General features: G+C 49.0%; 1 protein-coding gene across 4 annotated transcripts; it reads right to left on the bottom strand.

Moving 5' to 3' along the window:
- Positions 1-258: 258 nt before the first annotated feature.
- UHRF1 (ubiquitin like with PHD and ring finger domains 1) lies at positions 259-12467 on the bottom strand. Of its 4 annotated transcripts, none has more exons than XM_086477381.1 (16): positions 12315-12467; positions 9293-9556; positions 8368-8540; positions 7736-7951; positions 6765-6871; positions 6405-6591; positions 5567-5690; positions 5372-5479; positions 4421-4525; positions 3455-3561; positions 2495-2657; positions 2269-2406; positions 1812-1923; positions 1538-1695; positions 1109-1246; positions 259-418 (listed from the first exon to the last, which is right to left on the bottom strand). In XM_086477381.1, exons 1-16 carry the CDS (start codon positions 12465-12467, stop codon positions 272-274), a joined length of 2400 nt encoding a protein of 799 aa, XP_086333507.1. In that variant the 3' UTR covers positions 259-271. The 4 variants fall into 4 exon arrangements, with proteins under 4 accessions (XP_086333507.1, XP_086333510.1, XP_086333511.1 ...); XM_086477384.1 differs by having other exon boundaries at positions 1109-1207; XM_086477385.1 differs by having other exon boundaries at positions 1109-1207; positions 1538-1689.
- Positions 12468-14167: the final 1700 nt, after the last annotated feature.

Below are 14167 nucleotides of genomic sequence, written 5' to 3'. Positions count from 1 at the left end.
TGTAAGTCTGTCAAAAAAAAAAAATCATTCTGTGCTGATGAGTGGCAGTTTGGGGGGGGGGGATGCAAAGTTCAACATTTAAAACGAAAACAAAACCCACAAACATACAAAAGGATATTCCTTGAAGTTTATAGTTTTTTTAAAAACAAGGAAGACTTTAAACTTTTTAGGGGTCTGGGAGAACACAGACTACTTTTTTTCTTTTAAATTAAGCCCATTGAAAACCCATTAATAAGTTTGAACAAAAGAAAATTAGAAGTGCTTTACAGAATCACCGTCCATTGCCATATCCAGGAAAGAGCTGAGTTAGAATCGTCTGCAGCGTTTCGTTCACTTGCATGGTGTAGTTTTTGCCAAGATCGTAGCGGCAGGCCGGACAGCTGTACACGTCAGCTTTGAAGGATCTATCCAAACAATCCTGGTGAAGGACAAAAAGAAATTGGTTAAGAAAGAGAAATGTGCGGTTTAGTTTATTCTACAAAGCTCCCACTGGAGAGAATGAGATTCCTTTTATATCCTCGATCACCCAGGTATTGGCAAGAGCTGAGAAAGGCCGAGAGCGACACAAGGCTGGCGGCAGCTGGAGAGAAAACTTCCTTCGGGACGTGCCGTGGCACGGGCACTTCACCGGAGCGCACCCGTCACGGACACGGTATTTAGGTATACGGTAGCGAGACTTCATTCCATTGAGTTTCTAAAGATGAGGAATTCCCTTGCAGCTCTTAAAAACTGTTGGAGCTTCTGCCAAACCACCTCCCATCGTTCTTCAAAACCAACCCCCATACAGCTCGGGAACGCTGTCGAATCCACCAGTGTCACCTGGCAGCGTTACTGGGCCCGCAGAGCGGCTCTCGTCGCCTTTTAACAGCATTGGAGATTCCACAGTAGCGGAACTTTCTTAAAGCGCAGCCTTTTCTACGCCAAAGAACTTCCATCAAATCTTGAAGTTTTAAAACAACAGAATCCTGCCTCCTGCTAGAACACCAATTACTGGCAAAAAGAAAAAAAATTAATCCCAAACCTACAAACCCCACCTCTGACCACAAACCCCGTCAGCTGGAGGCTTGGCTGAACAGAGCTCGGCAGAGGAGTCGCGTCCATCGCTCACCTTGCACACGTTGTGTTGGCACACAGTTGTGACGGGCCGAAACACCACCTCCTGACAGCAAATACACAGGAAGGCCTCTTCAACTTTATTTAGAAATTTCTGTAAAGAGAACATTTGAATGAAATCATTGCTGCTGCCCTCTGAAAGATACACCCCCAAAAACCCCCAGTAAAATGCAAGGGATCACTTTAGTCACAGAAAGTTTTCCTATAAAGCTCAACAGGGGAAAAAAAATAGTTACATTAAACAAGTTCTTGTCCTTCTTACTGACCTCAAATCCAGTGCTTTAAAGTTAGGCTGTGGATGTCTACACTAGAAAACCACTACAGCTCTGAGGCTGTTTCTTTAATGCAGCCAAGAGGTTTGTGTCCAGGGGTAGTACCACGGTCAGTTGTCGCTTTAGTACTGGGAGGGGGGAGCATGACATACCGGTCCATCTTTGAGAGCTTCTAGTACTTCATTCCACAGTTTTTCATTGGCTTCATCACTTTTTATAAGAGATTTTTGCTGAGATGTCAGCTTGTATGGCTCAACTTTAGTTTTCTTCGGAGTCCCTGCAGGAGAGGTAACGAGTTTTTCCTCTCCACCTGAAAGCAAACACAACAACTTTTTAAACAAACAAAAAGCAACCAGAACAGAGTAACTAGGTAAAATGCACACAAACCCACAAGGTTTTCTATATCCACTTGCCTACTCCACAAACCTGATGATTTCCTTTTCCTCTTCCCTTTCCCTGGGGTGTCAAACTCATCATCTCCATTATTTTCTTTTTCCTTATCTTTGTTTGCAACAGCTTCCAAATACCCTTCAGGATACTACAGGAAAACACAAAACAAAAAGCATCCAGTGTAAACCCACCGGCTCAGTCACAGCTACTGCAGGTCGGAAGAAAGACCTCTGGAAGACCTCTCCAGGGGTTCTCTGCTCTACCCAGCAGATCCCTGCTCTTGCAAAGGGCTTGTTCAGACTATAGGATCCCGTGCAAGAAAGTGAGTTTCGTCCCTTCAGCCTCTTGATGCAAGAGGACAACGAACAACCACCTACAAGACTGAAAGCACCCGTGTCCCCCTCTCTAAGGGGGCTGTCTTGATTCTCACGCAAGGCGAAGCAGATCATCCTGCTTTGCCCAGGGGAACCACAATGGTGCTCCAAAAGCATACCTGCATCGTGAGGCCAAGCTTTTTCATCCTGTCTTTTCCTTCTTTGGTCCAAGGAGCAGGTTCTTCATCATCCCTCCTAAGTAAGTAACGCCACACTAAAAATCCAGACTTCCCTGTCTCGGGCCAGTATTTCACAACCTAGAAGAGCCAGGTAGCAAGTCCATCACATGCTATAAAAACCAAATTAGCTTTCCCTCATTCAACAGGCAAATCAAATCCTTCTTACCTTATATATTCCATCGTATCTGTTCCCTTCTACAGGAGCGTATTTACTATGTTTGCCTCCTTTTACATTCCTCACCACTCGCACTGGCTTCCCAGCTCGCCAGTCCTTGGCTTCAGCTCCGTTTTTGTCGTTGATGGGGGCACTGCAGTTCAGAGCCAGAGCTCTGTAAGAGAAAGTCCAGTCAACTTGGTGTATTGACCAGGCAGAACTCGTCAGAATCAGAGGAAGGATAGAGCAAAGCAAAGCTTGCACGGTACCACCAGCTACTAAGAAGTAATAAATTTAACTACACTGCTTTACTCAGAGCAACACATTGATACAGGGAGTACAATACCAGGAGCAGCAGCGTGCTGGCGTTGTGCTGAACCACAGCAATGGCTACAGAAACCTGGAAGCTCCTGTCTCTTTGCAGATCCAGAAGGAGCCCCTGGAGGACAGAGCATGTAGCCAGGCTTTGCTGTTTCCTTGTTTTAAACAATAACACTTCCAAGTATCTGGTGTAACGCTGAGAACTCTGGGAGACAGCAACTGAGCCTCCTGACTGGGGCCCACATTTTAAATACGCTGATTATTCATCACATTACCCTAAGGTAATTGCAGGGACCACCTCCTCCACTTCAGTCCTTATTTGTAAGTGCAGCAGTTCAGAATTACAAATGATCTGGTCTCCCAAGGTGACCAGCAGCTGCAAAGGTCTTCAGGAGAGAGCATGAAAACTTCTGCACTAACTCACTACTCTGATCCTGAAGTTTCAATCAATATTAAACATGACACTAATACCGTTTCATTCCTAGTGCACTGAAGCAGCACGTCCATTGTGCAGCTGATCTGCAGCCTGTCGCACCGTCAGAAACGACTTTTGACAGTTTATCCCCTTCGCCAGCCTCTTTTGACACAAACAGGACAACTTTCCACATCGCCAGCCGCTACGGTCAGGACCCGAGCGCGCACGGTGCTGACCTGTTCATGTTGGTGAGTTTTTGATCACAAGACTGTTCCGCTGTGCGTTTGTTTCCAGAAAGATCCCGCCCTCCGCTCCCTGTATATGTGAAGGAATTTCCATGATCCTGAAACGTACATGGATGGTTTCGACACATTCACAAGAGTAATTCCATAAAAGCAGAAGGCTCTTCTCATCAAGTAGCTTTACTACAGCATCCTCCAAAAAAGGAAAGACGCTCCCTCCGTTTAAGCTCCCAGACTCAGTCTATGGCCCGTCCCTTATGCTGCCACAAGAGTCAGGGTGACAACCGTCGTGTGACAAGACACCTTGACGGCGCTGAGCCCCCTGCCCAGCGCCCGCACAGGGTCAGCTTGGAAGCGCAGGGCTACGTTCCAGGTAAGGACGGTGTAACTTGTCCCTAGTGCTTACACTGCTACACGACCTCACCGTCAGCATCAGTGCTCCTAACGGCTACCGAGGCTCAGAACTCCTGTAAACCAGGTAGCCACAAGAGGCAACTCGGCCTGAAGAGGTGCAGGCCAGTAACGCACCGGTCACCTGCACGCAGGATGAGCGGTAGAGCCTGGTGCAGCCTCCTAAGGGTCAGGTGTGGCTGGCAGGACCAAACGGTATATTCAGAAGCAGGACTTGCGTCCCTGGTTTTGTTCTGAACACAGGAAGATCTGGCAGCTCACACAGCGAGAGCGTTCAGACTGTGGATGCGATGGAGACCCTGAAAACGCAGCTAAGGATTCTTGGATTAAAAGCTGACGTGGACATTAAACTGGAGATGATCCTGTTTCTCAGGCTGGCACACACTACTCAGCTGTAGTTTTCCTTTGCCTAGTTTTCTCCTGAAGAACCTAAGTATTGTCCAGATGGGGAAAGTGGCTATAGGGTGTAAAAGACAATCAAGGCCAAGTCTTTGTTTTAACGCCAATGTTAGTTTGGTTCTCAGACATAAATAATCAAGATTCACTTACTATGTCATCTTCGTAGCCTCCTGCCAGAACCAAGGAGTAGGCGCCGTCGTTACTCCTGCCATGGATACCCGCTACGTGGGGCCTGTGAACGCCCGATTCGCTCACCTAAAAAAACCAACCACCAACTCTGTTAGGCAGCTGCCATCACCAGGCTACAAACAATATGGCTGCCCGTTGGTCTTGGAGCTAAATTAACTCATCGGACTATTTCAGATTGGTTTTGCATATATTACAGGGTGAAACTGTGTTCTCACCACTACCCTCCAAAAAGCTCCAGGCAGAGGAAAGAAAAATTATTTAAAAAAATAAGCCGTTGAATATTTCAGTAAATTGAACACACGCATATTTTTTGTGATGTAAGTTTAGAAATTTGGATCTTTCTCCCTGAGATTGCTTATTAAAAAGCTCCAGGAATTTTAGAATAATGCAGGTGTTAAAATTCAATGTTTGCGTAAGGGGATTGGCTTTGAAAGGCTCACAATAGCCACCTTCACCTAACGCTTGGAACCAGGATCTGGACAGGGCAGTGCTTTTTCTTCCCCAACTTTCTAACAGGATGAGAAAATCTTCTGTTTAATCTATCTCAATACCTGAGAGACACCCTTACCAGGAGAACAAGTGGGAGATACTATACATCTCCAGGACAAACTACTGGAAACAAATACGTTTCGTTTCGGGTTTTTGAGTTACCAAAAAAAAAAAAAAAACAACCCAAAAAAACCCCCCACACAACACCAACCCCACACTAAAGAAAAAAAACCACTTGAACTGCCTGGACAATGCAGCATTAGTTATGGAACACTTGGTCTAGACAAAGCCAGAATTCTTTCCTTTCTGCACTTACATATCCAGTGACATACATCCCAAGATTAACTGTTTCAGGTTTCTCCGAAGAGCTGGATCGTTCCCATTTTTCCCTACAGTGGCTCAGGCCAAGATTCGGCTGCATACCTGAACTCTGAACTTCCACATGGTGCCAACCGGAATCCCAGGAATTGGTCCATAGTGGTTTGAGGGGACAATGGTACATTCTTTTGTGCGACCAACACACGCCATGCCCTGTTTCAAAGAGCAAGACCAATCAGCCAAGAATTACAAGGAACTAACACACACTATTCTTCAAAACAGACCAGCTTTGGAACTGACCTTGCCCCAGTCTCTCCGTGAGGATGAATTAGCAGATGCCATCTTTTGTTTCTTCTTACTTTCTTTGAGTTTTTCTCCTGCTAAAACCACCTCACTTGCATCATTTCGACATTCAGGGCAATACCTAAAGTCAGCAGTCAATAAAAATTAACTAGTAGCAAAACCTTAAATCAAAAGGGAATTTCCTCAAAACATACTGAGTTATGTTCCAATCTCCCCCTGTGAAACTAGACAGAACGCTACAACAACTCTCCCTACTAGGATCAGACCTGTACTAGCCAGCATCCCTGCACACCCTCCTCCGCTGTTGGGCAGATCACAGAATCACGGGTACGAGAGAAATCATCGTACAAACTGCTGCAACAGCACACGAGGGAATAAGCCAGTGTATTTCACTGTCTGTATGTACATAGATACGTGTCCTTCACCACCTGTATCTACCACCGTATGCATTTCATACACAAACCAGTATGTATCACCAGCCTGACGTGGTGTGGGGCCTGGGGGCTACCTGTAAGCGACCCATAAAAACCATTACACAAGTCAAGGCTCCTGGCACCAGGTTTGCATTTGGTTTAGAGGTCGCGCCACTTCTCTTTGAATAGGCACATAGATCCCAAAACTAGGAAAAGTACTTTGAAAGCCGCTGCTCAAAACCTGCTCTCGCTAAAGCGGTGCTCATGCCAAAGCTACCAAAAAAGCAGAAACCACGCAGACATCTCTTCACCTTGTACAGTCACAACATTGCCACCTAAGGGCAGCTGGAAGCCCTAGACCTCACTTTCTGCTCCCAATGAGATGGTAGTTGTGATATCACACACACATACTTGGAACTTACCAATCCTCATCATCTGGTATACTACTAAGGGGAGGGTTGAGGCAGTAGATGTGGAAAGCCATATCACACTCATCACACATTAGCTGTTTATCTGGATCTTGTTTACCTCCACAGATATGGCAAGCACAAATTCTGCAGGTCTTGTTCGGGTTGTCTTTACAAGCTTTACACACAGGTCCATTTTGTCCTGACAGCAAAAAGAAACCACAGTCTACTTCTGACTCCAGAAAGTGCCAAGATACACTGGAAATGGTCAACGGAGTCACAGCTACAAGTGTCTTGGAACCCTTAGACCTTGATCCTCACAATCAGATTATCCCAAGGTAAGACTGAGACATGCAGGAACTACACAACACTCACGTTTTAATGGACTGGCGCTAATTGGACAAGCACTGCCTGGCTCTTCGATTTTATAAATTTCATCCACTAACGTAATTCTGCAGTCGTTCAAGGAATCACCAGCATCCCTGTAAAGAAAAGTTGATAAAAGTCAGAAAGATCAGAGTTTGAGAGTATCATACAGCATGAATTCACAGCTGTGCATTACAGTGGTAATGCAGACTGGTCTGGTATTAGTCCAGTATCACAAGAAACCTGCTATAGCATCACAAGATCTGGGACAGTGGATGACAGCATCACCACGGATCAAATCATTTTCCTGCGACTGAAGTGTACCCTGTCTCATCTCAATGAGAATCCAGGCACTTGCAGCATTCCAGTCATCATTAGTGACCGTTCTCCCCCAAAAATTTCAGACTAACTCTTCTCATATTTTATAGTTAAAGTCACAATCACTACGGTGAGAAGAAAAGGGAGGAGTCGTCTGGCCTGTGAAACTTGTCTAAAACCTAAAAAAAAGAAGATACTTTTTTCCCCCTGAAGTTGAAGCCCCTTATATAACCTCGTTTTGTCCTTTAGGAGAGAATTGGAGTAATTTATCACCACCTCTGTAAAGTGCGGGTTCAATCTGCATTACAATATCTAGCCCAAAACATTGCCCTGAAGCGTTTGTAAAACATGACGGGCAGTACCTAGTAAACAATTCTTTGCCTCTTAGCAAACGTGGGGCTTCACACCCTCCCAGCTTCACACCCTCCCAGCATCACGTGAATCCACAGATCAGCATCCTTAAAACATCCAGTTCCTCCAGGGGAAGGTAATCAAAGGCACAGTATGATGCAGTCAGTCACCCAAAAAGGACAATCCAGCTTCTCATCTCCCCCCAGCACTTCTGTCGCATCAGGTTTTTTTTCAGCAGAGTCACTCAGACCCCATGAAAGTTTAAACAGAATTGGGGAATTCAGTTTATTCCACGTTAGGAATTTCCTTACCCCAGTAATATCTTCGCATTTATCTCCTTGATCATTTTCGTTTCCCTTTTTTGCAGAATCTCCGCATCGTACCAAAACCCTCTCTCTTTTGGCTCGTCGGGGTTATAGTTGACCATCACCACCTGTCCTACTTCTAGCTGGTGCCACTTCAAAATAGTCCGTGCACGAGCCCGTACATCATTCGAACTCAATTCTACAACTCCATTCTCTGGATAACTTGAAGTAGAAGGGAGGCACAGAGGGACAGAGAAGAACAATCAGATTCAAAACTGTAGTTTTTATAAGCGATAGATTTTTATCCAACAGGCCGGTTTAGGAACCGGTGCCACACAACATACAAAAACACCATCAAGAATAAAATCTCCTCCCATGCTGAGGCAGCCAGAATGGGGCAGTCTAACTTTGCGGCTATTGTATCCCATTTACAACTTGGATAACAGCATTTCACATTTCCAAAAACATGATTCCTGCCCCCGGAATTCCAGCGGGACAAACTCACAGTTAACAGGGCTCAATAACGCAATTACTGAGTCAGCCCAGTTCCGGTTCACCTTGCGGAGCTCTACAATCAAGTTTCCCGCCCGCATCACGACCCAAATGACTTTATTAGCCAAGAAGGTAACACCACTCACTCTTCATATTTCACATGATATATTACATCTTCCTCAGGAATGGTCGTCGGCTGATGAGGATCTGTGCAACTGTCGGCCGACTCACTTGTAGGTTTTTTTCTGGTTACATTTACAACCTGGGCTTCAAACCACGCTCCCATATTCATATCTCGAGCGTCGACCAAGTCATTGATCTACACAAAGCAAAGGATACAGCTCACCAAAATGGATTTTCAAATTCAGCATTAATCACCAAGTCTACTGGAAGATTTAACCACCTCAAGAACTTCACCATTATCAAGACATTTAACAGATCACCTTAAAAACTAAGATTTCCTTTGCCTTCCCAATTCCATTGTGCACCCCTACGGTCTTCTCAAGAGGAACCTCTAAGGCTAAAAATCCATTCTGCACCTACATGTGTGCCAACAGCTTTCTTATCTAGTACAAACCCTTCTTAGTTAGTTGACAACAGACTTTCAGAACTGTCTTGCTCATAGTCTGGCAAAGACATCACTAGATCTGTAATAAAATCCATTGAAACAGACAAGTAAAATGACTCTGAACAGCTGGTTGAGATTTTCTGTGGTTCATTCAAGAAAGTTTCGGCTTTGACAAATGCAGTGACTCCAAGCAAAAACAGTGGGAAAATTTTTTAAATCAAAACAGGCTCTCTGAACGCCTTTTTTTAAAATCAATTAACGCATTGTAGTCTTAGTTAAAAGGACAAATGAAAAATAAAATATTTTGACCTACAACATGTTGCGTTTAATCGATTTCTGGGTCAGTTGGCACTTTTTTGTTTGTTGTTGGAGGGTTTAAGAGGGAAGAAAAGACACCCACACAACTGGGGCGTGAAAGATTTTTCAGAAATTCTCGACTACGGAGAAACAATTCCCCTCCCGAGGCGCAGTTTTAAATAATCTCAGGTTTTTTAATGACTCGCCTTATAGAGCCCAAATCCCGGGTCCGTCCAGTCCGGCTGTGCCGCGGTGCTCGGCTGTCCCTCCAGTTCCATCGCACCTTCTCCATTGTGAGAGCTTTTGTCGGATTCGCTTTGGCCTGAGCCACAGCCAGAGTCTGTGTCGGAGAGTTCAGAATCCTTCTCCTTGCTAACAGCAGGAAGCACTGCTGGGCTTTGTCTGACCAAGAGTTGAACAATATCATTCAGTCCGACGCTGTAATCGAAAAGGGAGTGACCATCTTCCATCTACAGGGAAAGCATCGCAACAATCGGGTTATTTCATCCAACGGAGGTTTGCCAACTCAAAACCACCCATCGTGCTGTAATTGTCTCTATGCGCCAAGAAAGACCACGTTACTTGAAAACCATGAACCACCAAGGAACTTGGCAGTTCTTCTGCAGCAGTTACTTAGAGACTGTTATTTTTACTATTTAAAATGTTCTTTTTCCAACGGACTCTACAAGCGAGAAGAACAAGACTTCCATGCTGCGGTAGGCTCGTTACCCCGATTAAGCCACAGCATTCTAGGAGATCTGAAGAGGTTTGCAATACACTCCCTAGAAATATCGATTCTGGGAAGAAGGGCTTAAAGAACCACAGATTCCCTACAGTCCTATCAGGATTTAAAGATAATTCCACATTACTTGCAAACTCAAAAGTTCTTTTTTCCTTAACCCAGACACATCCCGTAACACAAACATTAATACAAATTGGTCTTTATCTTGCAATCGTGTAAGTTCCAGATTGTTGTCACAGCATCGCTGCGTTACGTGTGGGATATGTAGAAGCCAAAGAGTTAATCACCTACTTTTCTCTGGGCCAGCACACAATTTTTCCATTGAAAGTCAAATCAAAAAAGATTCAATTCAACTTGAAACTACCCAATCACTTTTCAGCATAGCCAGGCATGTCCTAATTTCACACCTTCTCTAATTTTAAGACCTTATTTTTGCAAGTCTGGCATAGTCAAATCAAGATCCTACTACCTCCGCAAAAGTAAGAGAGTTGGAGAGCCAAATAGGTCTCTCAATTACCCTTCAAGCACCCTGAGGAGCACTACCATTTTAGAGTTAAAATGTAAGAGCCGAGACCACAGCGCAGTTCAAAGTTTAGACAGGCTTCGCCACATATTTAAAGTCTGACTAAGAAATTATACAGGAAATGATCGTCCCCTTCCAGCCCAAAGCACCAGAAAAAGCAATCCCCAGAGCTTTGTTCTCTATCGGGGGAAACAGAGCAAAACCACAAAAATGTACACTTCACAGGAATCGCTATGATAATTCCATTCTGATTTATGGCATAAAATGGCGATGGAACAATCCCTGGAAATCTGACTGCACAGGAAGCGATCTGGACTTTTTCTGGTTTGGAGATGAAAACTCATCGAGGTACACAAGAACAAGTCAGAAATCGGTTGTTTCTTCTTAACAGAGCACCAGTATCACCGACACGGTGTCACCTCAGCAGCAGTTACCACCCGGGAACACGAGCGACAACAGGTGCCAACAGAAACGGAGAGAGAGCGAAAACCGACAGGACATGAAACCGCAGGGGTTCAAAGGACCGTCTGAACGGAGCGCCAGCACACGAGGACGTACCGCTAACAAAGGAGGTGGGTTTTCTAATTAACAAGCATTTTAACGTAATTTTAGAATTTTAACTAAGAAGAATTTTAACATTTCTAATCGTTCAAAGAGCCAGACAAAGCACAGACGAGCGCAGCAGGGGAACGATGACTAAGAGAGGTTAGATCACACTGGATAAGTGTATTTCTGTCTAAAACCACGCCTAAGCTAAGAACTACTGGAACTACACAAAGAGGAATCGTCTTTGTAAGGCAAGTGCCTCCTACTGAAAAAGTTACAACTTCTGAAAATCTGTTCAACCTCAGTTCTCTGCACAGGCTTCAGCGCAGGGCTGACAGTTGGTGGGTACCCTGGACCAATCCTCCTTTATCACTTTATCTACAACCACAAATGGGCAATTACCACACCCAAATCCCCACAAACGAGGTGACACAAGCCCTTCAGGGATGCTACATACTCCAAGCCTCTTCTTTTTACTACCGTTGGTACCCGAGCTTGTTAAAGCTGGTCCAGGTGTATTTCCATATCCTACAGTCACACCTGCTAATTATAATGCACAGCTAGCTCTAGCCGTCCTAAAATGGAGGGAAAGGGGAAAAAAAGCGACTAGAAGAAACGTCTAACTCCACCCATCTCCCAGCGTTCCAACACAGCGCAAAGCACCCCGCTATTTCTGAAATTCATTTCTTTGAGCAACCAACCACTGGTTCAGAAGTTCCTTTTGCATGAAGGCTTAGCAGTGCAGGGGAGGGAGAAAGCATTCGAAAACGGTTTCAGTTGTCTTTAATACTAATTTACATCCGTTATTAACTTATGTGGAAGAAAATAGTTGCACAGTCGTAAAACATACTGTCCAGAGTATCGAGCCACTCGCGATTTTACAGCGAGTTCTGTACCTAATGAAATTTTGACATAAAAGCAGACCAACTTAAAAATGACGAGTTGCTCTCCAAATTTACAAAGAAAACTGGGAAAGGAGATCTTTACAGCTTTCAGAGCTTGCAAGGCTCAACAACTTGGAAGACCACGAAACCTCTAGCAATAGCTGTATTTTCAGAGACTTGGCAAAGGCGCTGTCAAGACAGAAAAGCAAGCCGCTAGGCGAAAAATAATAAGGAGAAAATAAACCCCTTTGCAATTAAAAGCTCGGTATCTTGCTGACTCCTCTCCTTGCAGACCCGCGGCGCGGAAGGGAGCCCCGGGAGTCACTAGATGGCAGCAAAAGCCCCCACTTTCACGTAATTAAAACAAAAATAAATTAAAATCTCCCTCCCCAGCTGGGGGGGGGGGGGGGGGGGGCGGGCGGAGGGGGGGGGGGTGGCCGCAGCCGCTTCAGCGGCTGCGCCCCCCCCCCCCTCCGCCCGCCCCCGCCGCTGAGGGGCTGGGGCTGTCAAGCGTCCCCCCGCCGCGTCGGTACCTGCTTGCCGCGGTAAAAGAGACGTTGCCGGTGGGGCTCGACACCGAAAACCTCGTGGATCCGTAGCCGCAGCCCCTCCACCTTGGTGAGCTTGGAGAGCGAATCCACGCGGTGGGTCTCCTTCCCGTCCATGGTGCGCACCTGGATCCACATGGCGCCGGTCCTGCTCACACCGGGAGAGGGGGAACGGGGTTAAAACAACGGTACCCGCCGAGTCCGGGGCCCACCCGGCACCGCCTCAATGGGACCGCTCAACCTACCGCGCCGTCCCGGCCCCGCCGCCCGGCCCGCCAGCCAGCCGGCCGGCCCGCCCTCCCTCTAACCCCCCCGCGCTATTGGTCGACAACCCGGCCGGTTCCGGCACTGATTGGTTACTGGAGGTTTAATCCCGCCCTTCCCACGCGGAGCCTAACGGCTTTGGCTGAGCCCGTCCCTCCCCGCCGCCTCGCGGGCGGGCGGCGCGCGCCAACTGTATCTCGCGCCACAATTGAAACGCTCCCTCTGCTCTCGCGGGGAGGGGAGGACTCCCCCCGCCCTCCGCGGCCGAAGTCTCGCGCGATCATGCAAATGAGAGCGGGGCGGGAGCGGGCGGTCTTAAAGAGGCCGTCAACCAGCCGGCGCCCCCCACCCTCCCACGGCGGCTCCGGTGGGAGCTCCCCGCTGGGGGGGGGGGGGGGGTCGGGGCTGCCCATCGCGCCGCGGGGCCGCAGCCCCACAACCCGCACACTTACCCCCGGGGAGGGGGGCGAGGAGAATCGCTTTCGTTCTGACCGCGGAAGAAAACCGGGGGGGTGTCAGCGGAACGCCGGCGTCCCCGGACCCGGCCCGGGCGCCGCCAGCCCCGTCCGCATCAGCCCCGAAAACCAAGCGGGGCGATGCTGAGCCGCGCCCCTCCTCAGCACCGCCGGTCACACACCCCCCACCCCCCCCGCCGTCCCGTTTTGGGGGGCGGGGGGTGGGTCCCGCTGCCCCAGCCCCCGAACGACGCGTCCCGCTAACCGGCACCGGAACGCTCACCGCCCCCCCCCCAGGGAGACCCACCCCGAGCCGCGGGGCGGGGAGCGGCGGACTCGCGCACCGTGCCCCGGCAGCTGTCACCGGCTCGGGCGCTGCGGGGCCGCTCCTCGCAACACTCCCGGCACGGACGCGGCGGGGGAAAAACCCTCCGCTGCCGCGTCCGTCCCCCCGCCATCCTCCCCCTCCCGGTGCCAGCGGCCGCTCCCGGTCCCGCGGTGGGATGCGGGGGGGGCCCGGCGGAGACTCACCGGCGTGGCGGTGCTGGAGGCCGGTGCCGCGCTGCGCCCCGCGGCCGCCGCCCGCGCTCTCCGCGGGCTTTGGAGTTTGGCGCGGAAAAGCCCCGTGCGCGGCGGGCGCCCGCCCATTGGCCGCCGCTGGCGGGAACGAGCGGGGCGGGGCGGGGCCGCCGCCACCTCCCGGGAGCGCCGCGGGGGGGGAGGGGGGGGCGTACACCCGCTGGAACCGGCGCTCCCCGGGGGCGGCACCGGGGATCCCCGGCGAGCAGCCCGTCCCGGGGCACCCCGTTTCGCTGCCTGGCGAAGGCGGTAAAACGCCCCAAATTCCCGAGGCGCCCGCGGCGAGTGGGCTCCGCTGCCGGGAAAGCCCCTCGCCCACCGGGGCCGCGGCTACGGTGCCGGTTATTGTTCTAAACACGGGGCCACGGAGAGCCCTGCGGGAGAGGAGACCCGAACGGCTTCCCCCTCTGACAGCCGCCCTCCCAGCACGCCGCTCACCCGAGGGGTCCCGTCCCCCCCGGGGAGCTCCAGGCCGTGCTGTGATGCGAATCATCCGAGTAATCCGCAAGAGGCCTCTAACTCCCCCGGCCGTTAGCTCCG

The sequence above is a fragment of the Leptosomus discolor genome, chromosome 24 (genome assembly GCF_034619465.1).
Source record: "Leptosomus discolor isolate bLepDis1 chromosome 24, bLepDis1.hap2, whole genome shotgun sequence".
Lineage (NCBI taxonomy): Eukaryota > Metazoa > Chordata > Aves > Leptosomiformes > Leptosomidae > Leptosomus > Leptosomus discolor.
Note: the sequence above shows the minus strand (reverse complement) of the source record. Positions and strands in the feature narration are given on the sequence as shown.